Here is a 19,472-nt window from a genome sequence, read left to right as displayed (position 1 = left end):
ACAACTCCCAGGAGGCAGAGACAGGAAGCTCTCAGTGAGTTTGAGGCCAGTCTGGTCTACAGGGTAAGCCAGGGCAACCAGGGCTACACAGTAAAACTGTCTCAGAAAGCCAAAACACATACACACACACACACACACACACACACACACTGCAAGGTAATTTTGAGCCAAACGGTGAAACCTTGTGTAAAAAAATAAAGAAAAATAAAACAACAGAACACACAAAAAAGAAAACCCACTAAACAAACGTATTATATTTCCAAACAATGTAAGCTCCAAGAAGACTATTTTGTCACATGTTGTGTCCCTAGAGTTCAAACAGTGTCTAGAACATACAAGACACTTGGGAGAGAACTTATCCATTAAATAGAATTTAAAAGCAATGACCCGGGATGGAGAGATGGCTCAGAAGTTAAGAGCACTGGCTGCTCTTCCAAATGTCCTGAGTTCAGTTCCCAGCAACCACATGGTGGCTCAGAAGCATCTGTAATGAAATCTGGTGCACTCTCTGGCCTGCAGGGACACATGCAGACAGAACACTGTATACACAATAAATAAATCTTTAAAAAAATGAATAAATAAAATAAAAGCAATGACCCTGATGAGGTAGGTACTTTTTAACAGTCTGCGGAAGGATATTCCACCTGGCACTTTACGTTCACGCATGCGTACAGGGTCCGGGAAGTGTAAGGGGAAAGGGGTGGGGCATCAGTAAGTGTCTCGCGGGCATAGGCGGTTGGCTAGAGCGCGAGGTGGGTGCCGACCTAGTGCCTGAGCACGCATGCGCACGTCGCTTGCCAGGCCAAGGCAGCCTAAGCATTGAAGGACTCTGACGGCGGAGTCTTGGCTTTGCGCGTGCGCAGTGCTCGCTGTAGAGCCAAGACCTCAAAATGGGTGTCTTTTGACTCGTGCGGCGCATGCGCGGTGCGTGCGGCGGAGGGATTCTAGACCGGATCCCTCTCCGTTCCTGTCGCGAGCCGAGGCCGCGCGGGTTGTGAGGAGCGGCCTGGTTTGCGCGCGCGGCGCGGACCTCTGAAGGTAGCTGACGCAGACGCCGCCGAAGTGGAAGCCAGAGCGGGAGTTTTTGTTGGTGAACGGCGGCCGCGAGGCCTGAGACTAACGTCAGGCCGAGGAGAGCGCCGCGCGGTGAGTGAGTGAATGAGTGGCCTTAACGGGGTTCGGGTCCGCTCTACCCACAAGCCTTTGCGGGGTCCCCGAACTCTCTACCCGCGCCTGAGGCCCGCTTACCGGGTCCGCGCTTCAAACCACCCCATCCTTTACCCAGAGTCCCCTCAGCGTCCCCCTCCCCCTGCCTCTCGCGGTCCCCTACCCACAGGCCCTTGCGTTTTATGTGTTGCCTCTTTTCCTCGCTTTTTTTTTTTTTTTTTTGTCGCATCCTGGATCTGTACCCATAATTCCGTTCGCCTCTGGGATCCTAGATATTTTACGCAGATCCCCTGGCTTGATCTTTTTGGACTACCTTGAGACCCCTACCTCGTAATCTCCAAGGTATGAGGCCAGCAACCCTCTGAGCTTAGTGCTTCAGGTCTCTAGGTCCCTCACCTCCTGATTCCTTTTCCCTTGTTTTCTGTGTTTTTAGTCCTTTGTTTCTCAGCTCCTGCCAAGACCGACCTTTTTCGTGCAGATGTCTTCCACCGGCTCACCCGGGATAGATAGCAGCGTCCTCGTGATCTCTCCTGTCTGCTTGTTTGATTTTGAGTGAAGGGGTTCTAGAGGGAACCTCCTGTGCTAAAGTTCCCTAACCTAAGGTTTCTGGTCTCAGGTTTGGCAAGATGACACAGTTTCTGCCTCCCAACCTTCTGGCCCTCTTTGCCCCTCGAGACCCCATCCCGTACTTGCCACCCCTAGAAAAGCTGCCACATGAAAAACATCACAACCAACCTTATTGTGGCATTGCACCATACATCCGGGAATTTGAGGTGAGTAAAGGGAGACATGGGGCCTACTAGAAGGGCTTGGGTGCTGAATGAGAGCAGGCTGCATTTTGGAGTAGAGATTTTAAACATATTTTAGTTTTGTGGTTTATGATTTTACTTTTCTTAATCTTGTTTTTGCATTTGTGTGCGTTCTATTTCTTTTATATTAAGTTTTTAATTTATTAGTTTTTATCTTATATGCATTGGTGTTTGGCAAGGATGTCAGGTACCCTGGAACCAGAATCACAGACAGTTGTAAGCTGCCATATGGGTGCTAGGAATTGAACCCTGGTCCTCTGAAAGAGCAGTCAGTGCTCTTACCCACTAAGTCACCTCTCCAGCCCGTCATTAAGTGTTTTTGTTTTTCGTTTTTCTAGACAGGGTTTCTCTGTGGCTTTGGAGTCTGTCCGGGAACTAGCTCTGTAGACCAGGCTGGCCTCGAACTCACAGAGATCCACCTGCCTCTGCCTCCCGAGTGCTGGGACTAAAGGCGTGCGCCACCAACGCCCGGCATCGTTAAGTTTTAATTACACTTGTATTTGTGGTGTGTATGGATGTGTGTGTGCAAACCTATAAACCTATAAGGGGGCAACTTGAAAGAATCAGATCTCTCTTTCCATTGTGTGGGCTCAGGAGAGCAAGCTGAGTTTGTTACCTTTGGTGAAAAGGGCCTTAACTTGCAGAACCATCGTGCTTAGCCCCTTTGTTTGAGTTTTGAGACAGAGTTTTGCTATGTAGTGTAAATGGACAGATCTACAGACCTCTTAGTGGCAAGCTTCATTCTCCGACCCTCAAACAGGCTTTATTTGTACAAGCAAGACATTACCACAGTGTAGCTCAGAGTGGCCTTGATGGTATACCAGTCCTACTTAGGTTCCCAAATGCTGCAGTTAATGGGTGTCCACTTCCAGGACCAGCTAATTTCCTTTATTTATTTTGGATGTAAGATAAACGGAAAAATTAAGTAAAAAGAAAGAAATGTAATAAACAATACCTATCAAAAGAATTTTTTAAAAACTTATTTATTTTAAAAACTTATTTATCATATGCATGCTGCTTCCTTGGTGCCATAAAGCCCCTGGAACTGGAGTTACAGACAGGTGTGAGCTGCCATGTGGGTGCTGGGAATTGAACTCAGGTCCTCTGGAAGAACAGCTGGTGCTCTTAACTGCTGAGCCATCTCTTCAGCCCCATTTTGTCTTTTTTTTTTTTTTAAAGCTTGCAGAGATACATCTACTTGGCTTTGTGCTCTCAAGTACTCAAGTACTGGGATTAAAGTCTTGTGTCTCCACTCTTTGGGGTTTCTGTTTGGAACTGTGGGGAGTTGCAGAATTCCTTTGGGAGCCATGTAGCTTTTTGTTTTGTTTTGGTTTTGGTTTTGGTTTTTGAGACAGGGTTTCTCTGTGACTTTGGAGCCTGTCCTGGAACTAGCTCTTGTAGACCAGGCTGGCCTCAGAACTCAGATACCCGCCTGCCTCTGCCTCCCGAGTGTTGGGACTAAAGGTGTGTGCCACCACTGCCCAGCTACACTGCCTCAGTTTCTTGAGTGCTGGGATTAGAGGTGTGCACCCCTACCACCCTGCTTTTTTTCTTCTTCTTCTTGCCAGGTAGCTTTGGAACTGTACTTTACAGCTATGTAACTTATGTTACACTCTGATGAAGAACAAATGTCTACCAGTCATTGTAGGTGCTTTTTTGTTTTGTTTTGAGACAGGTTTTTTTTCTGTGTATCCTTAGCTGTCCTGGAACTCACTGTGTAGACCAGGCTGGCCTGGATCTCAGAGATCCACCTGCCTCTGCCTCCTGAGTGCTGAGATAAAAGGCGTGGACTACCACCATCCCTGGTGATTGATGCTTTTGCTAAATACAAGGGAATTGTTTCTGTGTTTTGTTTAAAAGTACCTTCAAAAATGATATTTTTTTCTTTCCGTTTAATTATTCTAGTAAAGTTACTTGGGCTGTCCTGGAGCTTGCTCTGTAGACGAGGCTGGCTTTGAACTCATAGATCTGCCTGCCTCTGCCTCCTGAGTCCTGGGATTAAAGAGGTGCACAACCAACACCTGGTAGAGATGTTTGTATTGTCCTTGCCACAGACCTCCAGTAGTCTGGGCAGCACTGGTCCTCATTGGACCACTTCCACCCTCTGTCTTCTGTTTATACTGGAACTAATGGCACTTGTGTATGGGGGGGAACTGAGAGTCTTTTCGTTGCTGGTATGCCATGCTATTTTCCATCACCTCTCTTGTTCCTAGGACCCTCGAGATGCCCCTCCTCCAACAAGGGCAGAAACCCGGGAAGAACGCATGGAGAGAAAGGTATGTTGTTTTTACGTGAGTCTTTTGTTTTTTCAGAACAGGGTCTTTCTGTGTAGCCCTGGCTGTCCTGGAGCTCATTGTGTAGACCATGCTGGCCTTGAACTCACAGAATTCCGCCTGCCTCTGCCTCCCATGTGCTGGCATTAAAGGTTCGCCGCTGCCGCCAGGCACTTCTTAGTCTTGCTATATTTTTACCTACTTTTTTCCAGAGATCCCTGTAGTCCAGGTACCCCTGCTTGCACTTAACTCTACATTTTCTTTCTATTGGCAGAGACGGGAAAAGATTGAACGGCGACAGCAGGAAGTGGAGACAGAGCTGAAAATGTGTAAGGTTCTCCTCCCTCCTATCAATCTTCCCCTCCAGTCTCATTTTGTTCCTCTTGTTTTTGTTTGTTTGTTTGTTTTTTGTTTTTTGTTTTTTCAAGACAGGGTTTCTCTGTGGCTTTGGAGGCTGTCCTGGAACTAGCTCTTGTAGACCAGGCTGGTCTTGAACTCACAGAGATCCGCCTGCCTTTGCCTCCTGAGTGCTGGGACTAAGGGCATGCGCCACCAACGCCTGGCTTCATTTTGCTGCTCTTACCAGGTCATACCTGAGCCACTATTCTCCTGGGTGCCTGAGAAAGCAGAGTTAGTTCACTTTCCTAGCAACCACTTGCCAAGCATAGCTCTTGGATTAGGCTCTCTGTTTTAAAAGTTCTTGTATGCCTTATTAGTTTTTAAAAAACATGTATGAGTGTATTGCCTATCTGTATGTGGGAGATCAGAAGAGGGCATAGGATTCCCTGGAACTGGAGTTGGATAGTTATGAGCTGCTATGTGGGTGCTGGGAATGAAACACCAACTCCTGGAAGAGCAATCTGTGCTCTTAATCGCTGAGCCATCTCTCCAGCTCCAGTTGGTGTAGGCTTTTAACAGGTAGGATTACCCCAGTCACTTGCCCTATCTATAAAAGGACCACATCCCATTGTGTCTCCAGGATAAGGCATGAGGTGATCTGGTCAGTTGGTCCTGTCTTTATCCCTGGCTTCCTGATCCTGGAAGTGGAGATGCTTTACCATCCAGGTGTGGAGAATTTAAGTAGTGCTTGGTAACCAGACTCAAAAGGATGAGATCTCAGTGTTCTGTATGTAAAGACTCATCATTATCTATCTCCATCTATTGTCTGCAGCCTTAGTGAATCGTTTCTTTCTAAACCATATGCTAGAACTTCTGGGTTTTCTCAAGTGTATTTAGTATACATGACTAACAGATGGGGCATGGAGCTCTGGTTCTTACACCATACCTGGCTAGATGTTCTTTCATGCGCATACTACATGTTGAAGCCACACAATCACCTTCCTCTCCTCCCAGTTCCTAAGGGATTCAACCTTCCCTGAGACATGGCTTTCCAGATGTTGATACTCTGTTTTTTATACCTGTGTTATGATTCTCTAAAGGAACAGAATTGAGAATGGGGAAAATTCAATCAATCAATCAGTCAATCAAGTTCAAAAGGCCAACTGGTCTACCTCCATTAAAAAAAAAAAATCCACAGAGACAACTGGTAAACCTCTATACATTATTTTAAAACAAGACAACTGGTCGACCTCCATTTATGTTTTATATATATCTGTGTCCATGCCGGACACGCAACACACACACACACACACACAGATTAGAGTGGCTGTCTCTCAACAGAAAGGCTAAGAGTCTGTTAGTGTTCGGTCCACAAAGTTGGATATCTCAGCTTTATTCCATGTTGGAATTCTGAATAAGTAGGTTCTAATACCAGTGAAAGAATGGCTCAACAGCAGGATGGATGAACTTGGCAGGAGAGTGAAGATAGGTAGGCAAAAACTTCATTCATTCATGGTTTTATGTTGGCTGCCAACAGAAGGTGTGGCCCTGATTTAAGTTGGATCTTCTTACCTTAAATAATTCAATCCAGAAATCCCCACAGGCATGGGTTTTAGTTGATTTCAGATGTGTTAAAGTTTACAACTAGATTAGCCACAGCATCAATATAACTTTCCCAGCTTATCACCAAGACCTGTCCTGCTACTTGCTAAATGTCACAACATTAGACATTCCTGTCCTCCAGTAGCACCGATCCCTTTTGGCTTGGGCAGTGCTGTAGCAGTGTGTCTTGTTTACTTGACCTTCCCTAGCCAAAATCCTTTATGGGGCTTTGTTAGGACAAGCGCTTATCTCCGCCTCCTGACCTCAGCATAAAAGCCCAGTCTCTTCCTTGCCTATCCAGGTATGCTTTGCACCCCGTGGAGAATGTGAAAGATTGTATAGAACAGACTGACCTCATTTCCTTAAAACAAACAAAAAAACATATAAACAACTTGATAAGGAAAAGTTGGGGCAAGTCAGTAGGTATGTTTAAAAAGTGTTAAGAACCAGCATAGCAGGCTCTTGGATGTGACTGAAGCTCTCAAACTGGGGTGGGGGAATGTAGAAATCAATCAAGTTAGGCCTGTATCTTATACAGAAGGGCAGTTAGGTTTCTGGTCAGCCTAGTGAACTTTTGTAGCTTTGAGACTTCTTGTGGGCTAGTTTCTTCTTGGGGTTCTGACCAGTGAGAGCAAAGGGGTGCAGCTGAGTACAGAGGCAAGCATGCCACACACGAACACTTAGTAATAGGCACTGCCTATTACTTGCTGTCTTCCTGGTAATGTATTCTTTCAGATAGGAGTACTTCATCAGCCCCATGGTAAGCAAGAACTCTAGGCATCTCAAATAGAGATGTTTCCCTCTTTTGTGTGCTTCCTACTGCCTTTCAGGCAAGCTCAGTTCTCATTGACTGGCATCCACCCTGTAGGCAGCACTGGACACATACATACCCATTGCACTCTACACCTAGTGTTTGGGGTGTATGTGTGCATTTTTACCTTGACACCTTTGGACATGTCTCAGCAGCCAGTTTATGGGGTGCTGTTCTCCACTGAACCCAAGCCTTTGTGCATGTACTCTCCTAACTTTATTATTCTGATCCATATACCCATGCCTCCTTTTTATTTAGGTAGCTTTTAGGTTTTTTTCTTTTGAGACAGGGTTAGCCCTGACTGTTCTGGAACTTGCTTTGTAAACCAGGCCAGCCTTGAACTCACAGAGATCCATCTGCCTGCCCAGTACTGGGACTAAAGGCATGTGTCACCAGGCCTTGTGACAGTCTTAATGTCTTGAGTCCTCTTCTGTCACCATATTAACAGCCATGCCCTTTTGATCAAAAGGACCACCACTGTGGCTGATTGTTTGGGTTTAGTTTTGATGTTGGTGGGAAGGTCACAACTGATAACTGAAGAGACTTGCCTGTGTCCTGTCAAAAATATGCTAAAACAATCTGTAGTAAGGACAGTCTCTCTGGACTTTTAAAACATGCTTATAGGCCACCAGTGAAAAACAGAAGGACCCCCTCCCCCCCCTTTTTTTAAGATTTACTTATATATACAGTGTTCTGTCTGCATGTATGCTTGCATGCCAGAAGAGGGCATCAGATCTCATTACAGACGATTATGAGCCACCATGTGGTTGCTGGACTTGAACTCGGGACCTCTAGAAGAGCAGCCAGTGCTCTTAACCTCTGAGCCATGTCTTAGTTTTTTGTTTGTTTGTTTGTTTGTTTTTGAGACAAGGTTTCTTTGTGTAACAGCTCTGGCTGTTCTGGAACTCCCTTTGTAGACCAGGCTGGCCTCAAACTCAGAGATCCACCTGCCTCTGCCTCCTGAATGCTGGGATTAAAGGCATGTACCACCGCTGCCAGTGGTTACTAGGTTCTGAAGACTTAATCCCTTGGTGACTACATGGGAGGTAGTTCTCCATGCCACTTTGTCCTGGTCATTTCCTTCAGCACTAGCTTGGAGTCCCTACCAAAGGCCGTAGGATATGGGGCGGGGGGACTATTCGGACTGTCTTTCTTTTTGAGAGAGAGTCTCACTATGTAGCTTGGCTGACCTAAAACTCATTATGTAGACTAGGCTGAGTTCTGCCTGCCTCTGTGCCGGGATTAATTCATGGGTCATCACACCCAGTTTATCCTGGACTCCTGTCTTAGATCTGAGACTGCTTGGTATCAGGCTTCCCCCTGGCTGTGGCTGCAATCTTAATGAGTGGCAGTACTGTTAGGGAACAAGATAGCTTGAGTCATCCCTCCAGAGGGGTTCCATAGACTCAGTTACTGCTCAGCTCACCGTGCATGTACTGGGAATGGCTGGCCAAAGTCCATAGTTCTTAAATGGCATCTTGGTCTGCCACCTCCTATCTATTTAATTTTTACCCCAGCAGTCTGTTGTCCTCATTGTCAATCACTCTAGAAAAGGCCATCTAGCTTTACTGAAACCAAATCCTAAGTAGGGTGCATTATCAAGCTTGCCAAGTTATGGTGAGCTTTTCTTTTAGAAAGGGGCCTACTTAGGTTCCATCTTCATGTCCTCATCCTCTGCCCATTGCTTCTACCCAAGATTATGGGCACTGTCTACTTAAAAGAATCTCTCCTCCTTGTACAGGGGACCCTCACAATGATCCCAATGCTCAGGGTGATGCCTTCAAGACTCTGTTCGTGGCTAGAGTGGTAAGTACCGGATTCCTAGCCTGGGAACCTTGGGCTGCTGAGAACTTGGGTCTAATCTTGGGCTGTTTGTGGGCTTTGGAACAGTGTGCTTCTCCCATTTAACTTAGCTTTGTCTTCTGTAGAACTATGACACAACAGAATCTAAGCTTCGGAGAGAGTTTGAAGTGTATGGACCCATCAAAAGAGTAAGTGGGTTGAGGTAGATGTGGTTGAGTTGGGGTATTTGGAGGAGGGGGCAGTAGCCTGACGAGAGGAAGTCTGTTGGATTCCCAGCCTAGGAATGGTTCACATCTTTTCAGAGCCTAGGTTTATTTCCTTTGGTGTAGCTTTAGTATCAGAAGTAACATTGGTCCTGGCAGTGGTGGCTTGGTGGCGTACACCTTTAATCCCAGCACTCAGGAGGCAGAGTGGCTGATTTCTAGGACAGCCAGGGCTACACAGAGAAACCCTGTCCTAGGCGGGGGAGCATTGGAAATGGTGAGTGCTTGTGGATTTAAAGCACAGATTGGCAAACTTCCACATGCTGCAAGTTGGTATATGGGAGAGGAACTGGCCCACTAAGGTTAGAGGTTGAGTTTAGGTGGGTTTCTTTGTTTAAAGCAGTCTATTGAATCCAAAGCTGGTCTCAAACTTACTATAAAGCTTTGGATGGTCTTGAACTTCCAGTCCTCTTGTCTTCACTGCCCAAGGTATTCCTTTCTCTTCTGTCCCCAGGATGAGAGAGTTTAAGCTTCAGACAGCAGTATATGCTAAGCAAGCATTGTACCTGAAACTATATCCCCAGCCCTTGTATAAATGATGCTTTATTTATTATTTACTTATTTTAAAAATTATTTTTAACAGTGGCATTTTGCCTGCTTATATATAAATATACTACATTAGTGCCTGATGCCCAAGGAGGCCAGAATAGGTTTCTAGATCCCCTGGGACAAGAGTTACACATAGTTATAAGCTACCGTGTGGGTGCTGGAAATCAAACGCAGGTCCTCTGCAAGAGTAGGAAGTGCTCTGGTTAACTACTGAGCCATTTCTAATACTTGCTTTGTTTTATTTTTTGTTCTGTTTTTTTTCAAGACAGGGTTTCTGTGTTGCACTGGCTGTCCTAGAACTCACTCTGTAGACTAGGCTGTCCTTGAACACACAGAGATCACATGCCTCTGCTTCTTGAATGTTGGGATTATAGGCTTATGCCACTGCCATGTGCTGGGTCTTTAGAGGCCAGATGGCATTGGATACCCTGGATCTGGAATTATATGTGGTTTGAGCTGCCATGTGGTTGCTAGGAACCAAACTTGGGTCCTCTGCATTACATGATTACATTGGGGGAAGAAGGTAGGGGTGGCATGTGTAGAGATCAGAGAACCACTTGTGAGATGGATTTTCTTCTTTTGCTTCCATTTTTTCCTTCTCCAGGATTTTTCTCCTGGAGATCAAACTCAGTCATCTCACTGGCTCTTAATCTTTTAAGATTGTCTCACGTAGTCTAGGCTGGCCTTGGTGAATTCATTATGTAGAGGATGACCTTAAATTTTGATCCTCCTATCTGCCTCCAAAGTGCTGGGATTACAGTGGGATTACAGGTGTGTACGACCATAATTTTTTTCCACGCTGGGGAGTGAACACTAGGATGTCATGAATATTTTTTTGATTGATTCATGTTTTACATTCCAATCCCAGTTCCCCCTCCTCTCCTCCCACTCCCCTACTTACCCCCCACCCCACTTGCCATCTGCTCCTCAAAGAGAGTAAGTCCTCCCCTAAGAAGTCTACTAAGTCTGTCCTGTCATCTTGTTGGAGCTTCATTAATCTTTTTTGGGGTGGGGAGTGTTTTCAAGACAGTGTTTCTCTGTGGCTCTGGAGGCTATACTGGAACTAGCTCTTGTAGAACAGGCAGGTCTCGAACTCACAGAGATCTGCCTGCCTCTGCCTCCTGGGACTAAAGGTGTGCACCACCAACGCCAGGCTGCTTCATGAGTCTTAAGTCTACCAACTAAGTCACCAGCCCCTTTAGGTCCCGTCTCCCCTCCCCCGCCCCCCCCCCCGCCCCAAGACAGGGTTTCTCTGTGTAGCCCTAGCTGTCCTGGAACTAGCTCTGTAGACCAGGTTGTCCTCGAACTCACAGAGATCTGCCTCCTGAGTTCTGGGATGAAAGGTTTGAGCCACCACCACCTGGCCCCCTTTTAGATTTTTTTTATTTGTTAAGATAGTATCTCACAGGGCATGGTGGAGTACACCTCTAATCCCAGCACTAGGGAGGCAGAGGAGGCAGGCAGATGTCTGAGTTTGAAGATAGCCAGGGCTCTGTTACATAGAGAAACTTGGTCTCAAAAACAAACAGAAAAGACAGGTGACTCTATTAACAGATAGGCTTTTCTTCTGCTGCTGCTTCCTCCTCCTTTCTCTTCCTCCTCCTCCTCCTCTTTTTCTTTTTTCTTTTTTTTAGATTTACTTGTATGTATTTTGCTTGTGTATAGGTATACCAAGTGTGTGTGCACAGTGCCATTGCTGTGTTAGGTAGCTATGAGAGGATGTGTTATGTGGCCCTCAATCTGGGGTGTCTGCTGCAGAGATCCACCTGTCTCTGCCTCCCGAGTGCTGGGACTAAAGGCGTGCACCACCACCACCCATCGTAAAACCTGTTTTCAAAAAGAGACAGCGTGAGAGCACGAAGGAAAAATAGAAGGGAACTAGGGAGAAACACTAATTGGTCAGCCATGAAAACACACAGGTATATATGGATTGAACAGATTATATTTAGGGATGCACAAACACACACACACATATATACATATACGTGTGTGTGTGTGTGTGTGTGTGTGTGTGTGTGTGTGTATCATTAACAATAGGTGTGAAAGCTGGAATGATGGCTCAGTGGTTAAGAGCACCGGCTAGTCTTCCCAAGGTCCTGTGTTCAATTCCCAGCAAACACAGTGGCTCACAGTCATCTTACAATGGATCATTCTCAAAAAATTATTTAAATGGAAAGTATTGGACAGAAGAAAAAAGAAAATAGCAATGCTAACTTTAAGTATGTTGGCTTATAACATCCCAGCCCTAGAGAGACTAAGGCAGTAAGATTGTCAAAAGGTTGAGACTAGCCTGGGCTACAGAGTGAGGTCTGTACTGAAAAACAAGAAAGATAGAAGATAGAGCTGTGCAAAGCTTTGATATCAAAAGTCAGTGCCTTATTTCCTTCTGCTGGGAGACAAAGTAAGATCTGGCGTTCATGATGGATACAAACCTCTTAGCCCAGGATGGGCCCTCTGGCCTGTCCCTGATTCTTGGGTCTTTTGAACTGGTTCTCCCCTCCTCCCCATCCCACCCCCTTTGAAGCCTGATGGAATCTGGCTTTGGCATGTCAGCTTGGAATCTCAGTTGACTTTTGAAGATTATAGGTTGTACAGTTAATCTTTGATTCCTAAGCAGATCTCAGACCTTGACCTTACCCATCCATGTGTGGGCAGACAGTGATGTGGATGGAGGGCCACTCGTCCCTTGGGAACCTTCTCTAATAGTAGTATTTACCAGAAATCTTACCTGTTTTGACCCCTTGTGTCTCAGCATTCCTGTCTGAATCCTGGTTTTCTGTACTCAAGCCTTCTCTGTCACTGGCATGTGGAGAGGGCTCAGAAGCTCTGCTTGGCCTTACATGACCTTTACAGTGTGGCCACATGCTCTCAGTTCTGTTATGTCCTGCAGAGGCCTCTTAAGTGTTCTGGGTCCTCTAGCCTACCTGCCTTCCCATATGTTGGGCTATCTGTACATGCTCTTGGCCATGTTGCAGGGAGATTCCTTTTACTTAATGTACATGGACTATCCACAGTGGCACTTTATGCTCAGCACACTGTTACTCTTCACTGGTCTGCCTTTGTGGACACTTGACTCAGTGCCTGTCTGCCTTTGGCCTTATCTGAGGCTCTCCACCATCAGAATGTTGAGTTTCCCAAGAGCCTTCTTCAGCCTGCTTTGCAGGACCCTCGGACTCCCACATGCTATTTTGTGCCCCTCTGGTTTCCACTAGAGTGAGAGCCTCTTGGGATTCTTGAAGGGTAACTCTGTTACGCATCCCCCAACCCATGGGCAGTAGTTGTGTTAATGGGGTGGGTGGGGCAGCCCTGTAACTTGTGGCATTGACTGCCTTCTGTCTGCCCTGCAGATCCACATGGTATACAGTAAGCGTTCTGGAAAACCCCGTGGTTATGCCTTCATTGAGTATGAACATGAACGAGACATGCACTGTGAGTACCTGTGCCTTTGCCTTTCCTTCTGACCCTCTCACCACTGCTTCCCAGCCTCTCCCCGTCGTCTGCTCCCTCCCTGCCATACCTGACTTTAGCATTGTCTCTTCTCCCTCTGTTTCTGATATATCTTTTTTTTTATATATATATATATACGTGTTTTTTAAAAATCAAAAACCAAATCCCCCACAACGTGTGTGTGAGCCCAGGGAGGTAAGTGTCACACGTTGAACCTCGGGCCAGGAAGGCACTGGGTGAGGTATGGGGCTGCTGGACGTGGTGGGAGGTGTCGGATTTGGGGAGATTTTCCCCAGTAGGCCCCCATTGGAGTTGGGGGCCGCCAGGTTGGAGTGACAGCTGGCCTTTGAACCAGCCCTTTCCTTCCCCAGTAGAACTGGGCTGGGCCACCCGACCTCCACCTCCCTACCCCAGCCCCCACCCAGTTCTCATCAAGCAGTGATCTGGTGGGCAATGTTTAGCACCCACCCCACAGCTACAAAGCCCCATTGAGGCTGCGCGGCGTCCATTTGGGCAGGGCTGGGTGGGTGGGGGTGGGCAGGGCTGCGGCGTGTCCAGGGGCCGCCGTATTAATTGATTGTTCTTATTGTCACTGCAGCCACCACGCAGCTGGCTTGCAGCTGATGCTTACGCTCCCCTTACAACACCTCAGTGTATGGTTGGTATAAGGGTTTGTATCATGGGTAAGATCACAGCACTGCACACCAGCCCAGCTTAGCCAGGCAGCTTAGGAACAGCGAGGCTTCCCTTCCCACCCTAGTCACCCTTCAGTCTCCCTTCACCCACAGCCCTTTCCTCATTTGGGTGCCCTCCACCCCTTTCGCCCCATCCACATTTCTCTGGTAATCTCACTGGTCCCAAGGGGAAGGGTGGACCTCGGTGGAAGAGGCACTGGCCTCTATCCATAGTCGGGCTCCACCCAGCCCCTAATAACCTGGGGCCGTGTTGGCAATCCTAAAGTTGGGGTGCTCTGGGGCAAGGGCTCTATATGGAGCCCTTCAGCTTGACCCTCGCTCCCTATGACTTCTGTGGGGTTGTCACCATAGTGGTCTTGGAGAAACTGGCTTTTAGGTTGGAATACTGTGTCCCTTCTATCTTCCTTGGCATGGTGGGAGCCTCTTGAGAAGGCAACTGATGCTCAGTGCCTGAGCTCCCCAGAGTGCATGGATTTGGGTTTGGGTTATGGGAGGGGTGGAAAAGGCTTCAAACAACTGAAGGTGTGGTAGTTTTTATTAAACATATACTGAGGCGGAAGAGAGGGAAAGAGAGAGAAGCCTAGACTGACACAATCACATGGTCTTGTTGCTGTTCTCGGGTTGGGCCTCTCCTGGGGTTTGGGATGGGGAACCTGAGCAGGGTTCCTGTACTTGACTGACCTCAGTTCTCAAGTTCCCTTCCCTGTCACTCTGCTCTGGGATTGGGGGCCAATCGGCCCCTCCTGGAGCATGGGAAGCATCCTATTTCCTGGATCCCAGGTGTCTCCCTTGTGTGCCAGTCTCAGCTGCTGCCACTAGTGGGCGGGCATATGGAATTGGAGGTGGAAAAGCCCGACCCCTGTACTGAGTGTTGGGCCTGTGACTAGTGGAGCATGACTTTTCAGGGAGTGGTGAGGCTGCAGGTGCTTTGAGGCCTTGGGGCCTGATGTTTAAGGTCAAACAGGATAGACCAAGCCCAGGCTCAACTCATTCCTCTGTGAGGCTCTGAGGCCCCTTTACTTCCTTCATCCACCTGTCTCTAGGTGATATGGGAAATGTAGACTCTCCCTCTCCCAAGACCTGGCTACCTACCCTGTAGCTTTAGCTACCCCAATGGTGGTGGGTGTGGGGGTCTGTGTGAGTGCTCAGGTAAGCTTGGGGTCTCCAGGTAAGCAGTCCCGTGTCCCACCCCCATCCCCCGGGAAGCCCGCCTCCTCACCAGGCCCCCAGGAGTTGCCGAGCCCCCCCCATCCCGCTCGGTTTGGACACCCGCAAGGCCGGCATCGGTAAATGGCACCTTTTTCTCTTCCTCTGGTTTTTATTGGGGGGGAGCGGGCAGGGGTGGGGCAGGGTATTGTGGTTGGTGAGCACAGTCCCTTAGGCCAGGGCTGGGACCTGGACAGGGACTTTTTAACATCCCTGCCTGATCACAGGCCTGAAGGCTGGGCCTCCCCACTCTGTCCTATGCTCCTCAACTTCCCTGAGGGCTAAGGCTGGGCTGTGTGCCCTGCTGGCCATTGAGCTTGGCCTGGAGGACAGAGCTGACCAGGCTAGGTGGTGGCAGGGTCAGTCTGCTCAGGTAAGGCAGGGATTTTGAGTAGCACGGCACTTGTACCTCTGGGCCCAGCCAGGGTCCTTGGAGGCCCCTGGGGAGCTCAGCACCCACCTCTATCTATCCCTGCCAGTTCCTTAAAGTCTCCACTCCTGTTCATTTCTGTTCTGATGTCTGTTTCCTCGCACTGACCTCCCTATGAAAACACAGAAAAAGAAAACTGGTGTGGCCTGGGTGTGGAGGGGCCCAGTGGGCCTCCTGCCTCAGCATGGTGTCTAGGGTGCATGCCTGGGTGTGGAGGGGCCTAGCCAGCCTCCTGCCCAGCATGGTGTCCAGGGTGCATGCCTGGGTGTGGAGGAGCCCTCCCCACAGCAGAGGCCAGCATTCAGCTAACCTCCAGTTTCTTTGCAGCAACTTTGGCCACCCTGGCATGAGGGGGCTGCTCCATCATATGGGAGCTGGGGGTGGCCAGGGTGAATGTTTTGCCCCCCAATGGCAATTGGGGGTGCCACAGAGGAATCAGGGACTGGATGGAGCAGGCCCTTCGGGCGGGGGGGGGGGTGAGACGAGGGCTGTCTGGCTGTTGGTTGCCTGGCTGACTGGTGGGTGTGTGAGTGTATGTGTGCAGATGGGGTTTGAGGGGCAGGGATGCTGTTGCATGGATCCTTGTCTGACTAGAGCACCTTCTGGGGAATCCCCCCTTCCCCACATCTGTTGCAGCCGCTTACAAGCACGCAGATGGCAAGAAGATAGATGGCAGGAGGGTCCTTGTGGATGTGGAGAGGGGCCGGACTGTGAAGGGCTGGAGGCCCCGGCGGCTAGGTGAGTACATTTTGCCTTCCAGGTACCGGGGCTTGTTTGTGGATCATTTTGCCTTCAGTTTCCCCAACTCATATGCTGCCTGTTCCCCTCTGTTTCCAGCTTGTCTTCTCTCATGCTCTTCATGGCTTAGACACAAACACCTACACATGAGTGTTGAGGGATACACAAACACCTACACATGAGCATCCAAGCCTACCCTGGTCTTTCCTGAGTGAGTGACCAGCAGCAGCTCTTGTTTCTGCATTGGCAGTAACTTCAGCACTGCCCTCAGCCACCTAACACCTAGTGTACTTGCTGTCTATCTTAGGCCAGGTTGGAGATGTCACTGGCTCCAGCTTTGAGCCTCCTCTCATTGAATGGTTTCTTCATTCACTCACTGTCTGAGTCACTAGCCCAGTTTCTACCTTTACATCTGGAGCAAGAGAACAGCAGCCTATGTGTGCTCTGACCTTTCATCTGTTTCCTTACTCACTCCCTTTATAGTTGTTATTGGCTATCTCCGTCGGGGTTGTTACTGTGGCAGGTCTGGAAATACATATGAGGGTTTTGAAGCATAAGGAAACGAGGGACCTACTGATGCAGGACTCTTGTCTCAGTCCTAAGCCCATGGACTTATGGATCCTCACCAAGAGGACTTTGAGGCTGGATGTTGAGAGATTGTGGACAAGTGTCATTCTCTGTGCTATTTGCCCATCTAATAGCTTAGTATTAGGCTATGCCTGGGATGCAAGTCTTGTGTGCCAGGAGTCTGTCTTGGGCAGCATTACCTGGCTTTGCTGAGTTGACCTAGCACCCCAACCCCCAGGGGCCTCCAGTTCTTAGAAAAAGAATGAGTACTTGAGGTTTGTGCTGGGAGATTCCTGAAATCTCAGCAACAAACCAGTTGTCCTGGTGTACAGACTTGCTGATAATGTGATAGTATGGGTTCACTCACACAGGCACACATGTAACCTTTGTGAAGCTTTTGCAGTACTTTTCCATATAAAGTGTGTAGAAGCATTTTTTATTACTTGAGTGTAGTTCTGAGAAAGGGTCTCAACGTGAAGCCCAGGGTAGCCTCTAGCACATGGTGATTTCTCCTGCCTTGCCCTGTTGAGTGTTGAAATTACATGCCTGGCTGTTTATTTTTAAAGAATTGTTTCGCTTGGTTTCTGAGGTTTCAGTCTCTGGCCTTACTGGTTCTGTTGCTTTTGAACTAGAGTGGTAGAGGGTAGGAGCTTGCCTCATCTGTGAAGAGAGGGTTTCTTTTTAAAGATGCTGTTGACATCCTCTTGTTTGATGGCCTAGCCCATTGTTAAGCTGGAAGTCTGGGTCCTGCTTTGTAGTAGTCCAGCCTGTTACCTATCCTAGTTTAACAGCCTAACATGTGACTGACCTCTGTCTTGTGTGAAGCACACTCTCACCTCTCTGGACCCTCTTCAGGTGGCTGGTGCAGGAGACCACAGACATGTGGGTTTCTCAGCTAGAAACTTGGCCTTCCTTGCCAAGTCACTGGGAGCAAGTGGCTCATTGGTGGTCAGGTACATACCACCTTTCTAGACCAGGCATTAAATCTGTGCAAATTCAGCAAAGTCCCTCTTTTTGTGGCACATCAAAATCTGAAGGGGTGAAGTTGTGGTTACCTTGCACAGTTGGTGGGCTTGAAAAACCCGCCTGACAGGCGCTGGCAGCCTATGACAGTTTAGTGGAGTAGCATGGTATGTTGATGAGAGCAGGATCTGCGTTGGTGCTTTGAGACTGACAGGGAAGTAGAAGGTAAAGACAAGGAGAGCATGCTTACTTGAAGGAAGATAAGGTTTATGCCTGTTGTGGGGAGCAGGGCAGCTAAGGAGGCTGAAAATGAAGGGTCCCCTGGGAAGCGGGGTGTGGCAGGTCTCCTTTTTCTATTTTCTCCTTTTTCAAGGTCTCACTTTGTAGCCTTGGCTGGTGTAGAGCTCATTGTGTAGACCAGGCTGGCCTCATGCTCAAGATAAACCTGACCCTGTCTTCCCAAGTATGGGATTGAAGGGGTGTAACACCATGCCCAGCTTCTTTCCACTTTCCTATGGGTTCACACTTTTGACTTTGTGCACAAAAGTGCAAGTTGCTAGTGTGCTAGTCTGGAGTCTCAGGTCTCAGGTGAGGTAGATTATCTTGGGAGGCATGAAGGTTCTTGTTAGGATGTCTTTGAGCTCTAGCACCTTGGCATGAAAATAGGTTATTCTGTGACAAGAGGACATGGAAATGATTGGCATGGGATTGTGCTCATTGCTGCCAGAAGAGGTACCTGGTTTTTGTCAGCTACTTAGGAGCCCCTCTCAAATTTGTCATTTGTACTCTGTTCCCACTGACCTTGTGTTCCTTTGCTTGACTTGTAGGAGGTGGCCTTGGTGGTACCAGAAGAGGTGGGGCAGATGTGAACATCAGGCATTCGGGCCGAGATGACACTTCTCGATATGATGAGAGGTAAGGTTGGGCACCTGGTTTCTTGGGACAGAGTGGTCTGGGGCATCCTGCGACACACTGCTAACCTAATCTAGGCCGGGCCCCTCCCCGCTTCCACACAGGGACCGGGACCGGGACCGCGAGCGGGAGCGCAGAGAAAGAAGCCGAGAGCGAGACAAGGAGAGAGAACGGAGACGCTCCCGCTCTCGGGACCGGAGGAGGCGCTCCCGGAGTCGAGACAAGGACGAGCGTCGCCGTTCCAGAGAGAGGAGCAAGGACAAGGACCGAGACCGAAAGCGACGAAGCAGTCGAAGTCGGGAGAGAGCACGCAGAGAACGGGAGAGAAAAGAGGAGCTTCGAGGTGGTGGTGGCGGCGGTGGCGGTGGTGGTGGTGGCGGCGACATGGCTGAACCCTCTGAAGCTGGTGATGCAGCTCCTGATGATGGCCCTCCTGGAGAGCTTGGCCCTGATGGCCCTGATGGCCCAGAGGAGAAGGGCCGGGATCGAGACCGGGAGCGACGTAGGAGCCACCGGAGTGAGAGGGAACGTCGCCGGGATCGAGACCGTGATCGGGATCGAGAGCACAAACGGGGGGAACGGGGTAGTGAGCGGGGCAGGGATGAGGCCCGGGGTGGGGGTGGCAGTGGTCAGGACAATGGGCTGGAAGGGCTAGGTAGTGATGGCCGCGACATGTACATGGAGGCAGAGGGCGGTGATGGGTACATGGCCCCAGAGAATGGGTATCTGATGGAGGCAGCACCTGAATGAAGAGGCCTGTGTGTTGGACATGCTCTTACTTTGCTGTCTGCCTTCCTAGCCTTTCCACCATGGCTTATCCTCTGAGGATAGAGGTGTTTTGTTTTTTGTTCTGGTCCCTTGGATTTAAAAATAAAATTAATTTCCTGTTGATAGTGGG

The 19,472-nt window shown here is 48.7% G+C and overlaps 1 protein-coding gene across 3 annotated transcripts; it reads left to right on the top strand.

Moving 5' to 3' along the window:
- Positions 1 to 934: 934 nt before the first annotated feature.
- Snrnp70 (small nuclear ribonucleoprotein U1 subunit 70) lies at positions 935 to 19,472 on the top strand. 3 transcript variants are annotated; one of them, XM_035446234.1, is made up of 10 exons: positions 935 to 1,146; positions 1,784 to 1,940; positions 4,190 to 4,252; positions 4,524 to 4,578; positions 8,743 to 8,807; positions 8,930 to 8,992; positions 12,964 to 13,045; positions 16,031 to 16,132; positions 18,490 to 18,577; positions 18,679 to 19,472. In XM_035446234.1, the coding sequence occupies exons 2-10, from the start codon at positions 1,794 to 1,796 to the stop codon at positions 19,322 to 19,324; spliced, it is 1,311 nt and encodes a 436-aa protein (XP_035302125.1). In that variant the 5' UTR covers positions 935 to 1,146; positions 1,784 to 1,793; the 3' UTR covers positions 19,325 to 19,472. The 3 variants fall into 3 exon arrangements, with proteins under 3 accessions (XP_035302125.1, XP_027276446.1, XP_027276447.1); XM_027420645.2 differs by having other exon boundaries at positions 936 to 1,146; positions 18,652 to 19,472; XM_027420646.2 differs by lacking the exon at positions 935 to 1,146 and adding an exon at positions 1,407 to 1,509 and having other exon boundaries at positions 18,652 to 19,472.

This window comes from Cricetulus griseus, chromosome 6 (genome assembly GCF_003668045.3).
Source record: "Cricetulus griseus strain 17A/GY chromosome 6, alternate assembly CriGri-PICRH-1.0, whole genome shotgun sequence".
Taxonomy (NCBI): domain Eukaryota; kingdom Metazoa; phylum Chordata; class Mammalia; order Rodentia; family Cricetidae; genus Cricetulus; species Cricetulus griseus.
Note: the sequence above shows the minus strand (reverse complement) of the source record. Positions and strands in the feature narration are given on the sequence as shown.